General features: G+C 33.8%; 1 protein-coding gene across 1 annotated transcript; it reads left to right on the top strand.

The window, feature by feature from the left end:
• The first annotated feature begins 9,568 nt into the window (after positions 1 to 9,568).
• On the top strand, positions 9,569 to 10,532 carry LOC113316097. The gene is made up of 2 exons (XM_026564323.1): positions 9,569 to 10,152; positions 10,271 to 10,532. Exons 1-2 carry the CDS (start codon positions 9,569 to 9,571, stop codon positions 10,530 to 10,532), a joined length of 846 nt encoding a protein of 281 aa, XP_026420108.1.
• The last annotated feature ends 964 nt before the right edge of the window (positions 10,533 to 11,496 follow it).

The raw sequence follows: 11,496 nt of genomic DNA on the forward strand, positions 1-11,496 counted from the left end.
GTCCGAAGACCCCAAAAACATAAAAACTACTTAAATCTGAAATATGAAACATTTGGATATTCTAACGAATGAAGAAAATATGGTCTTTCATCATTGTTTAAACCTTCGCCATTTCTTAGAGAACAACCCCTCTTTGCCATGTTGTCCGCCGTGAAGTTAGCCTCACGATAGGTGTGCACAAAACGAATGGAAACATATCTACTTTGAATCAAACTCCACCTGTGTTTAACAAACCAAGGAACGTTCAAAGTTTTCAGTGCTGTAATAGCACCAACCGAGTATGAACGAACAAGGACCTTGTTTTCAAACTTTTTCTCTTAAAGGTGAGTTTATCTAGTTTACAATTTAGTCTCAGAAATCAATTTCCGACTTATAACAAAGTGTGTAGAGAATTTTGAGTTAACTTATATAAAATTCAACATTTTTATGAACTCTTTCTTTTTGTGTTAGCTTTGTCTTTCTATTTGATTCAATATTGATGAAATTTGTTAGGATTTGGATTAGTTCTGCTTGGTCTTTTATCCTTCTTCTATTGTGAAATTTGATTTCCTTTATATTTTCTTGAATCAACGTACATAGAAATGCAATTTTTACTGGACGTATTGCCTTAGAAAACAAAATACCAAGCAAGCAAATTTTTTCTCTCTCCTAACTTTGCTCTGGCGATTTTAGGGTTTTCAATTTTTTTTCAAAAACTTTTTTCCGCGCTTCATCTTGGATCATCTCTTTGGTGAGTCTAGTTATCAAAAGCTAACGTTTGCTGAACTTGTTATGGTAAAACACAAAAAAAAAACATGTTTCTACTGCTATCGACATTACTACTCTACCAAACCCTACTATCAAAGATGGAAAAACAGCTGTGGTTATTCCGCAAGATTATTATGAAGAGGGCTGTCAAATATGGTGCTTAAGTCTCATTGGGAGGCTGGATCTCAAGGGTATCAAATTCAATGATGTTAAGATTTACTTGGAACAACAATGGAAGCTTGGAGAGGCTAAGGTGCAGTTCATCCCCATGAACCGGGGATTCTTCATCATCGAGTTGTTAACACAGGAAGACAAAGAAAAAGTTTATCGTGAGGGTAACAAGGATCCATAGATTGTGAACGAGCAACCTTTACGTCTGATCGAATGGTATCTAGGGTTCGATGCTGATAAAAAATGTACCTCTCACTCTACCGTCTGGGTCAAGTTTCCAGGTCTTCCGGTTGAAATGTGGGTGGAGAAGACGCTGTTATATTTGGGCAAATCTCTTAGAACTCCTATTGTGGTTGATAAGCGAACTATAAACCATGAGTATGGGCATTACGCCTCAGTCCTGATCGATATTGATTTTGCAAAGCTTAATACATATTATGTTTATGTTGAATCTGGTGGGCGCAATTATTTGCAACCATTTGAAATCTTGAAAAGGCCGAAATACTGTTCCAAGTGCAAAATAGTTGGTCACCTAGACTCAGAGTGCAGAAAGAAGCATGTTACTGCAGTTAATACGCCACCCGCTACTGCCAGTACGTCGCAACAATCTAATGCTCTAGTTATCCACCAGGGTGACACTAATACAGCATGGCAAGTTTCAGGTCAAAAGAAGAATGGTAAAAAAAATCGAAAGGGAACAGTTGATAACAACGTACAGCCTGCTACTGTGAGCATTGAAGAAACTGTTGAGTTGTAACAACAGTTACAAGATGAACTCGTGAATTCCGAAGCTTTTTCGCGCAGGGATACAACTGAGTTTGAGAGAGACAAACAAGCTAAGCTTGCGCATTCAGTTTTAGTTAACATGGCAAAGTCGTTGAGTAATGTTTCCTTGAATACTAAGCCAGTTGGGAATGTTGGATTGGCAAGAACTAGACTTCCTAATCCCGATAGGATTCCTGTTTTATCTTTGTTTACACCGGTGTGTGATGCTCTTGAAGAAAGTTCGGAATATATCTCTCATAACAAATTCAATATTCTGGTATCACTTGGTGAGACTTTGAATAACCCTCTTTTGGAGATTAATAAGGTTGATGAAGTAGCTAAACGTGCTAAGCAGCAGCAGTTGATAGCTCTTCAAGAAAAAATTGATGCTTTGAGAGAGAATGATTCCATGTCGGACTCGGAAGAATCTGAATTGGGAGTTCGTGCTCGAAAGGGTTCTTCACCAAGACTAAAAATCCTCCTCAAATACTTCTCATCAAGTAAAGCTATCTAAAACTCAAACCCCCAAAGTTTAATTATGCGGGTTCCCTTTTGGAACATAAATGGAGTTGCTCGTGACGCAGCTCAATGTAAACTTAGAGAGTTAATTAGGGAGTTCAAGCCGGATATTTTTTGATGGAATTGTGGTGGGATATAAAATCTTCTCGTAAGAGGTGGGCGAGGTTTTTGGAAGCCAAATTCACTTGTAGGGATGGTCGTATTAAGATGGCAGGGGTGAAATCTTCTATTCTTCCGGGTCTTCGTTGGGTTCATAAGGAGATGGTGGACAACACGAAGTGTTTTATTGGTGACGGTAGGGATACTTCTTTATTCTTTGATATATGGTATGGAAATACAACCTTAGCTAGTGTTTTAAATCGCATGGATTTAGACAGATCAGCTCGTGTTTGTGATATTATTGTGCAAGGTGATTGGCAGATTCATGAAGTTCATTCACAACTCCTTTTAAGTGCTGGTGTGGTGCAACAGGATTTACCAAAAATTCATATGGGAGTGGATATGCGTTTTTGGATGCCTGATTTACAAGGTAAATTTTCTGTCAAGTCAGCTAGGGAATTGATTAGGAAGAAATATCCTATTTTGAAGGAGGCGGGGTTGTTATGGAAGAGGGTGGTGCATCCTTCATTGGCGGCTCAGAACTGGAAGTTTATTCGTGGTGCGTGTGCTACTCTTGATAAGGTACGTAGTAGATTTAAAATTCAACTTGCATCTAAATGTAGTGTGTGTCAGATTGAGGAGGAGTCTCTCCATCATATTCTTTAAAGCTGTAATTTTGCGCGTCAAGCTTGGGAGTGGATTGAAGGTATTTTCAAAATTAAACCTAATTATGATATCATTACTTCTTACCAAAAGGCAAAAAATCATAGTGGTATTGTTAAGGATTTGTGGTTGGTAGTGAATTTGGTTGTGCGATCAGAATTATGGTTCACTAGGAACAAAAAAGTGTATGAAAAGAAGAACCCTTGTTGGTCTTTATTTCAAAAACGTGTTTTTAGTTTGATGCAAGATTATTCAGTTCGTATGAATAGTTATATGCATAATTCTATGGATGACTTGAGAATTCTGGAGTTTTTTAGGGTTCGGCATAGAAAGGTGAAGTTTACTGATCCCAAGGAGTGTTTTTGGTTTCCTCCTAATGATAATGAATTGCTTTTGTGCACGGATGGCGCCTCAAGAGGTAATCCTGGGGTGGCGGGAGCTGGTGTTGTTGCAAGGAATGCAAATTGTGAAGTGGTAGGTGCAATGTGTATTGGTTTGGGAGTTACTTCTAATTATTTGGCTGAATTCTATGGTATTATTGTGGGTATGGAGTGGGCAGTTCAGTGGGGATATGCTTGCATTGTTATTAGATCAGATTCTACAAGTGTGTTGAGGGCTTTGGAAGAAGATAACGTTCCTTGGTTTGCTAGGCAAAGATGGATGGAAGTTAAAGGTTTATATGGTTCAGTTCGTTTTGAACATTCTTTTAGAGAGGCAAATTTTGCAGTTGATGCAATGGCAAAGCGTGGTTGTTTATTAGAGGACGGGGTTGGTTTTCACTTTGAAGGTCGACCAGTTTTTTTAAGTTCTATTGAGTTTCCAAATGTAATTTATTATCGTTTTAAATAGGTTTTAGGAGTTTTTTAGGGGTTTCTCTGATCCCTTTTCTCCTTCACCTATCTTGTAAATATCTTTTTTATCAATATATTTTCTTGACTTAGCAAAAAAAAATCAAGCCGGATATTTTTTGTCTTGCGGAACCAAAAGTTCATTGCTCGGTTGGTTTTGGTAATAGACTTCAGTTGGAAGGTTTTTATCCACATGTTATTCATAATGCGACTGCTTCTAGTATTGTTATTATGTGGATTTGATACTTCAATGGTATTGTTCCCTCGGTTATTAATAGGAGCAAACATGCCATAACAGTTGAGGTTGATGGAGTTCATATCTCGTTTGTTCATGCTAGTTATGTTCAAGTTACTAGGCAAAGGCTTTGGCAGCAACTTAATAGCCATAATACATCGATCTCTTGGCTTGTCATGGGAGATTTCAATTGTATTCTTCGACTTGATGAGAAAAAGGGTGGTCTTGAGCCTAGGACTTCAGCAACTAATGAATCAACGTACATAAAAATGCAATTTTTACTAGACGTATTGCCTTAGAACATATTAATTGTAATTACAATACATTTTTCAAACTTTTTCTGTTAAAGATGAGTTTATCTAGTTTACAATTTAGTCTCAGAAATCAATTTCCGACATATAACGAAATGTGTAGACTTTTTTGACTTAACGTATATAAAATTCAAGATTTTTATGAACTCTTTCTTTTTATGTTGGCTTTGTCTTTCTAATTGAATCAAGATTGATGAAATTTGTTAGGATTTGGATTAGTTCTGCATGGTCTTTCATCTTTCTTCTATTGTGAAATTTGACTTCCTTCATATTTTCTTGAATCAACGTACATAGAAATGCAATTTTTACTAGACGTATTACCTTAGAACATACTAATTGTAATTACAATACATTTTTTAAACTTTTTTTTGTTAAAGATGAGTTTATCTAGCTTACAATTTAGTCTCAGAAATCAATTTCTGACTTATAACGAAGTGTGTAGACTTTTTTGAGTTAACATATATTAAATTCAACATTTTTATGAACTCTTTCTTTTTGTGTTGGTTTTGTCTTTCTATTTGATTCAAGATAGATGAAATTTGTTAGGATTTGGATTATTTCTGCATGGTCTTTCATCTTTCTTCTATTGTGAAATTTGACTTCCTTCATATTTTCTTGAATCAACGTACATAGAAATGCAATTTTTACTAGACGTATTGCCTTAGAACATATTAATTGTAATTACAATACATTTTTAAAACTTTTTCTGTTAAAGATGAGTTTATCTAGTTTACAATTTAGTCTCAGAAATCAATTTCCGACTTATAAAGAAATGTGTAGACTTTTTTGAGTTAATGTATCTAAAATTCAACATTTTTATGAACTCTTTCTTTTTGTGTTGGCTTTGTCTTTCTATTTGATTCAAGATAGATGAAATTTGTTAGGATTTGCGTTACAACTGCATGGTCTTTCATCCTTCTTCTATTGTGAAATTTGACTTCCTTCATATTTTCTTGAATCAACGCTCATAAAAATGCAATTTTTACTAGACGTATTGCCTTAGAACATATTAATTATAATTACAATACATTTTTCAAACTTTTTCTGTTAAAGATGAGTTTATCTAGTTTACAATTTAGTCTCAGAAATCAATTTACCACTTATAACGAAGTGTGTAGACTTTTTTGAGTTAACGTATATAAAATTCAACATTTTTATGAACTCTTTCCTTTTGTGTTGGCTTTGTCTTTCTATCTGATTCAAGATAGATGAAATTTGTTAGGATTTGGATTAGTTCTGCTTGGTCTTTCATCCTTCTTCTATTGTGAAATTTGACTTCCTTCATATTTTCTTGAATTAACGTACATAGAAATGCAATTTTTACTAGACATATTGCCTTAGAACATATTAATTGTAATTACAATACATTTTTAAAACCTTTTCTGTTAAAGATGAGTTTATCTAGTTTACAATTTAGTCTCAGAAATCAATTTCCGACTTATAACGAAATGTGTAGACTTTTTTGAGTTAACGTATATAAAATTCAACATTTTTATGAACTCTTTCTTTTTGTGTTGGCTTTGTCTTTTTATTTGATTCAAGATAGATGGAATTTGTTAGGATTTGGATTAGTTCTACATGGTCTTTCATCCTTCTTCTATTGTGAAATTTGACTTCCTTCATATTTTCTTGAATCAAATGTACATAGAAATGCAATTTTTACTAGACATATTGCCTTAGAACCTATTAATTGTAATCACAATACATTTTTCAAACTTTTTCTGTTAAAGATGAGTTTATCTAGTTTACAATTTAGTCTCAGAAATCAATTTCCGACTTATAACGAAATGTGTAGACTTTTTTGAGTTAACGTATATAAAATTCAACATTTTTATGAACTCTTTCTTTTTGTGTTGGCTTTGTCTTTCTATTTGATTCAAGATAGATGAAATTTGTTAGGATTTGGATTAGTTCTGCATGGTCTTTCATCCTTCTTCTATTGTGTATTTTTACTTCCTTCATATTTTCTTGAATCAACGTACATAGAAATGTAATTTTTACTAGACGTATTGCCTTAGAACATATTAATTGTAATTACAATACATTTTTCAAACTTTTTCTGTTAAAGATGAGTTTATCTAGTTTACAATTTAGTCTCAGAAATCAATTTCCGACTTATAACGAAATGTGTAGACTTTTTTGAGTTAACGTATATAAAATTCAACATTTTTATGAACTCTTTCTTTTTGTGTTGGCTTTGTCTTTCTATTTGATTCAAGATAGATGAAATTTGTTAGGATTTGGATTAGTTCTGCATGGTCTTTTATCCTTCTTCTATTGTGAAATTTAACTTCCTTCATATTTTCTTGAATCAACGTACATAGAAATGCAATTTTTACTAGACGCATTGCCTTAGAACATATTATTTGTGATTACAATACATTTTTCAAACTTTTTCTGTTAAAGATGAGTTTATCTAGTTTACAATTTAGTCTCAGAAATCAATTTCCGACTTATAACGAAATGTGTAGACTTTTTTGAGTTAACGTATATAAAATTCAACATTTTTATGAACTCTTTCTTTTTGTGTTGGCTTTGTCTTTCTATTTGATTCAAGATAGATGAAATTTGTTAGGATTTGGATTAGTTCTGCATGGTCTTTCATCCTTCTTCTATTGTGAAATTTGACATCCTTCATATTTTCCTCAATCAACTTACATAGAAATGCAATTTTTACTAGACGTATTGCCTTAGAACATATTAATTGTAATTACAATACATTTTTCAAAATTTTTCTGTTAAATATGAGTTTATCTAGTTTACAATTTAGTCTCAGAAATCAATTTCCGACTTATAACGAAATGTGTAGACTTTTTTGAGTTAACGTATATAAAATTCAACATTTTTATGAACTCTTTCTTTTTGTGTTGGCTTTGTCTTTCTATTTGATTCAAGATAGATGAAATTTGTTAGGATTTGGATTAGTTCTGCATGGTTTTTCATCCTTCTTCTATTGTGAAATTTGACTTCCTTCGTATTTTCTTGAATCAACGTACATAGAAATGCAATTTTTACTAGACGTATTGCCTTAGAACATATTAATTGTAATTACAATACATTTTTCAAACTTTTTCTGTTAAAGATGAGTTTATCTAGTTTACAATTTAGTCCGAGAAATCAATTTCCGACTTATAACGAAATGTGTAGACTTTTTTGAGTTGACGTATATAAAATTCAGCATTTTAATGAACTCTTTCTTTTTATATTGGCTTTGTCTTTCTATTTGATTCAAGATAGATGAAATTTGTTAGGATTTGGATTAGTTCTGCATGGTCTTTCATCTTTCTTCTATTGTGAAATTTGACTTCCTTCATATTTTCTTGAATCAACGTACATAGAAATGCAATTTTTACTAGACGTATTGCCTTAGAACATATTAATTGTAATTACAATACATATTTCAAACTTTTTCTGTTAAAGATGAGTTTATCTAGTTTACAATTTAGTCTCAGAAATCAATTTCCGACTTAAAACGAAATGTGTAGAGTTTTTTGAGTTAACGTATATAAAATTCAACATTTTTATGAACTCTTTCTTCTTGTGTTGGCTTTGTCTTTCTATTTGATTCAAGATAGATGAAATTTGTTAGGATTTGGATTAGTTCTGCATGGTCTTTCATCTTTCTTCTATTGTGAAATTTGAATTCCTTCATATTTTCTTGAATCAACGAACATAGAAATGCAATTTTTACTAGACGTATTGCCTTAGAACATATTAATTGTAATTACAATACATTTTTCAAACTTTTTCTGTTAAAGATGAGTTTATCTAGTTTACAATTTAGTCTCAGAAATCAATTTCCGACTTATAACGAAATGTGTAGACTTTTTTGAGTTAACGTATATTAAATTCAACATTTTTATGAACTCTTTCTTTTTGTGTTGGCTTTGTCTTTCTATTTGATTCAAGATAGATGAAATTTTTTAGGATTTGGATTAGTTCTGCTTGGTCTTTCATCCTTCTTCTATTGTGAAATTTGACTTCCTTCATATTTTCTTGAATCAACGTACATAGAAATGCAATTTTTACTAGACGTATTTCCTTTGAACATATTAATTGTGAATACAATACATTTTTCAAACTTTTTCTGTTAAAGATGAGTTTATCTAGTTTACAATTTAGTCTCAGAAATCAATTTACGACTTATAACGAAGTGTGTAGACTTTTTTGAGTTAACGTATATAAAATTCAACATTTTTATGAACTCTTTCCTTTTGTGTTGGCTTTGTCTTTCTATCTGATTCAAGATAGATGAAATTTTTTAGGATTTGGATTAGTTCTGCTTGGTCTTTCATCCTTCTTCTATTGTGAAATTTGACTTCAGAACATAGAAATGCAGTTTTTACTAAACGTATTGCATCAGAACATATTAATTGTGATTACAATACATTTTTCAAACTTTTTCTTTTTTTTTTGGTAAGTCCAAATTGAATTAATGAATAGCCAATATGTACAAAGAGTTTACGAGAAAAGAGGTCCGAAGACCCCAAAAACTTATCTTAAATCTGAAATATGAAACATTTGGATATTCAGACGAATGAAGAAAATATGGTCTTTCATCATAGTTTAAACCTTCACCATTTCTTAGAGAACAATCCCTCTTTGCCATGTTGTCTGCCGCGAAGTTAGCCTCACAATAGGTGTGCAAAAAATGAATGGAAACATATCTACTTTGAATCAAACTCCACATGTGTTTAACAAACCAAGGAACGTTCGACGTTGTCAATGTTGTAATAGCACCAACCGAGTCTGAACGAACAAGGACCTTGTTTTCAAACTTTTTCTGTTAAAGGTGAGTTTATCTAGTTTACAATTTAGTCTCAGAAATCAATTTCCGACTTATAACAAAGTGTGTAGAGATTTTTGAGTTAACTTATATAAAATTCAACATTTTTATGAACTTTTTCTTTTTGTGTTAGCTTTGTCTTTCTATTTGATTCAAGATTGATGAAATTTGTTAGGATTTGGATTAGTTTTGCTTGGTCTTTCATCCTTCTTCTATTGTGAAATTTGATTTCCTTTATATTTTCTTGAATCAACGTACATAGAAATGCAATTTTTACTGGACGTATTGCCTTGGAAAACAAAAGAGCAAGCAAGCAAATTTTTTCTCTCTCCTAACTTTGCCTGGCGATTTTAGGGTTTTTTCAATTTTTTTTCAAAAACTTTTTTCCGCGCTTCATCTTGGATCATCTCTTTGGTGATCAGAGATGGGGGAACAATCGGTTGGTGAGTCTAGTCATCAAAAGCTAACGTTTGCTGAACTTGTTATGGGAAAAAACAAGAAAAACCATGTTTCTACTGCTATCGACATTACTACTCTACCAAACCCTATTATCAAAGATGGAAAACCAGTTGTGGTTATTCTGCAAGATTGTTTTGAAGAGGGCTGTCAAATATGGTGCTTCAGTCTCATTGGGAGGCTGGATCTCAAGGATATCAAACTCAATGATGTTAAGATTAACTTGGGACAACAATGGAAGCTTGGAGAGGCTAAGGTGCAGTTCATCCCCATGAACCGGGGATTCTTCATCATCAAGTTGTTAACACAGGAAGACAAAGAAAAAGTTTATCGTGAGGGTAACAAGGATCCATGGATTGTGAATGAGAAACCTTTACGTCTGATCAAATGGTATCCAGGGTTCGATGCTGATAAACAATGTACCTCTCATTCTACCGTCTGGGTCAAGTTTCCAGGTCTTCCGGTTGAAATGTGGGTGGAGAAGACGCTGTTAGCTTTGGGAAAATCTCTTGGAACTCCTATTGTGGTTGATAAGCGAACCCTAAACCATGAGTATGGGCATTACGCCTCAGTCCTGATCGATATTGATTTTGCAAAGCTTAATACAGATTATTTTTAGGTTGAAGCTGGTGGGCGCAATTTTTTGCAAACCATTTGAAATCTTGAAAAGGCCGAAATACTGTTCCAAGTGCAAAATAGTTGGTCACCTAGACTCAGAGTGCAGAAAGAAGCATGTTACTGCAGTTAATACGCCACCCGCTACTGCCAGTACGTCGCAACAATCTAATGCTCTAGTTATCCACCAGGGTGACACTAATACAGCATGGCAAGTTTCAGGTCAAAAGAAGAATGGTAAAAAAAATCGAAAGGGAACAGTTGATAACAACGTACAGCCTGCTACTGTGAGCATTGAAGAAACTGTTGAGTTGTAACAACAGTTACAAGATGAACTCGTGAATTCCGAAGCTTTTTCGCGCAGGGATACAACTGAGTTTGAGAGAGACAAACAAGCTAAGCTTGCGCATTCAGTTTTAGTTAACATGGCAAAGTCGTTGAGTAATGTTTCCTTGAATACTAAGCCAGTTGGGAATGTTGGATTGGCAAGAACTAGACTTCCTAATCCCGATAGGATTCCTGTTTTATCTTTGTTTACACCGGTGTGTGATGCTCTTGAAGAAAGTTCGGAATATATCTCTCATAACAAATTCAATATTCTGGTATCACTTGGTGAGACTTTGAATAACCCTCTTTTGGAGATTAATAAGGTTGATGAAGTAGCTAAACGTGCTAAGCAGCAGCAGTTGATAGCTCTTCAAGAAAAAATTGATGCTTTGAGAGAGAATGATTCCATGTCGGACTCGGAAGAATCTGAATTGGGAGTTCGTGCTCGAAAGGGTTCTTCACCAAGACTAAAAATCCTCCTCAAATACTTCTCATCAAGTAAAGCTATCTAAAACTCAAACCCCCAAAGTTTAATTATGCGGGTTCCCTTTTGGAACATAAATGGAGTTGCTCGTGACGCAGCTCAATGTAAACTTAGAGAGTTAATTAGGGAGTTCAAGCCGGATATTTTTTGATGGAATTGTGGTGGGATATAAAATCTTCTCGTAAGAGGTGGGCGAGGTTTTTGGAAGCCAAATTCACTTGTAGGGATGGTCGTATTAAGATGGCAGGGGTGAAATCTTCTATTCTTCCGGGTCTTCGTTGGGTTCATAAGGAGATGGTGGACAACACGAAGTGTTTTATTGGTGACGGTAGGGATACTTCTTTATTCTTTGATATATGGTATGGAAATACAACCTTAGCTAGTGTTTTAAATCGCATGGATTTAGACAGATCAGCTCGTGTTTGTGATATTATTGTGCAAGGTGATTGGCAGATTCATGAAGTTCATTC

This window comes from Papaver somniferum, chromosome 10 (genome assembly GCF_003573695.1).
Source record: "Papaver somniferum cultivar HN1 chromosome 10, ASM357369v1, whole genome shotgun sequence".
Classification (NCBI taxonomy): Eukaryota; Viridiplantae; Streptophyta; class Magnoliopsida; order Ranunculales; family Papaveraceae; genus Papaver; species Papaver somniferum.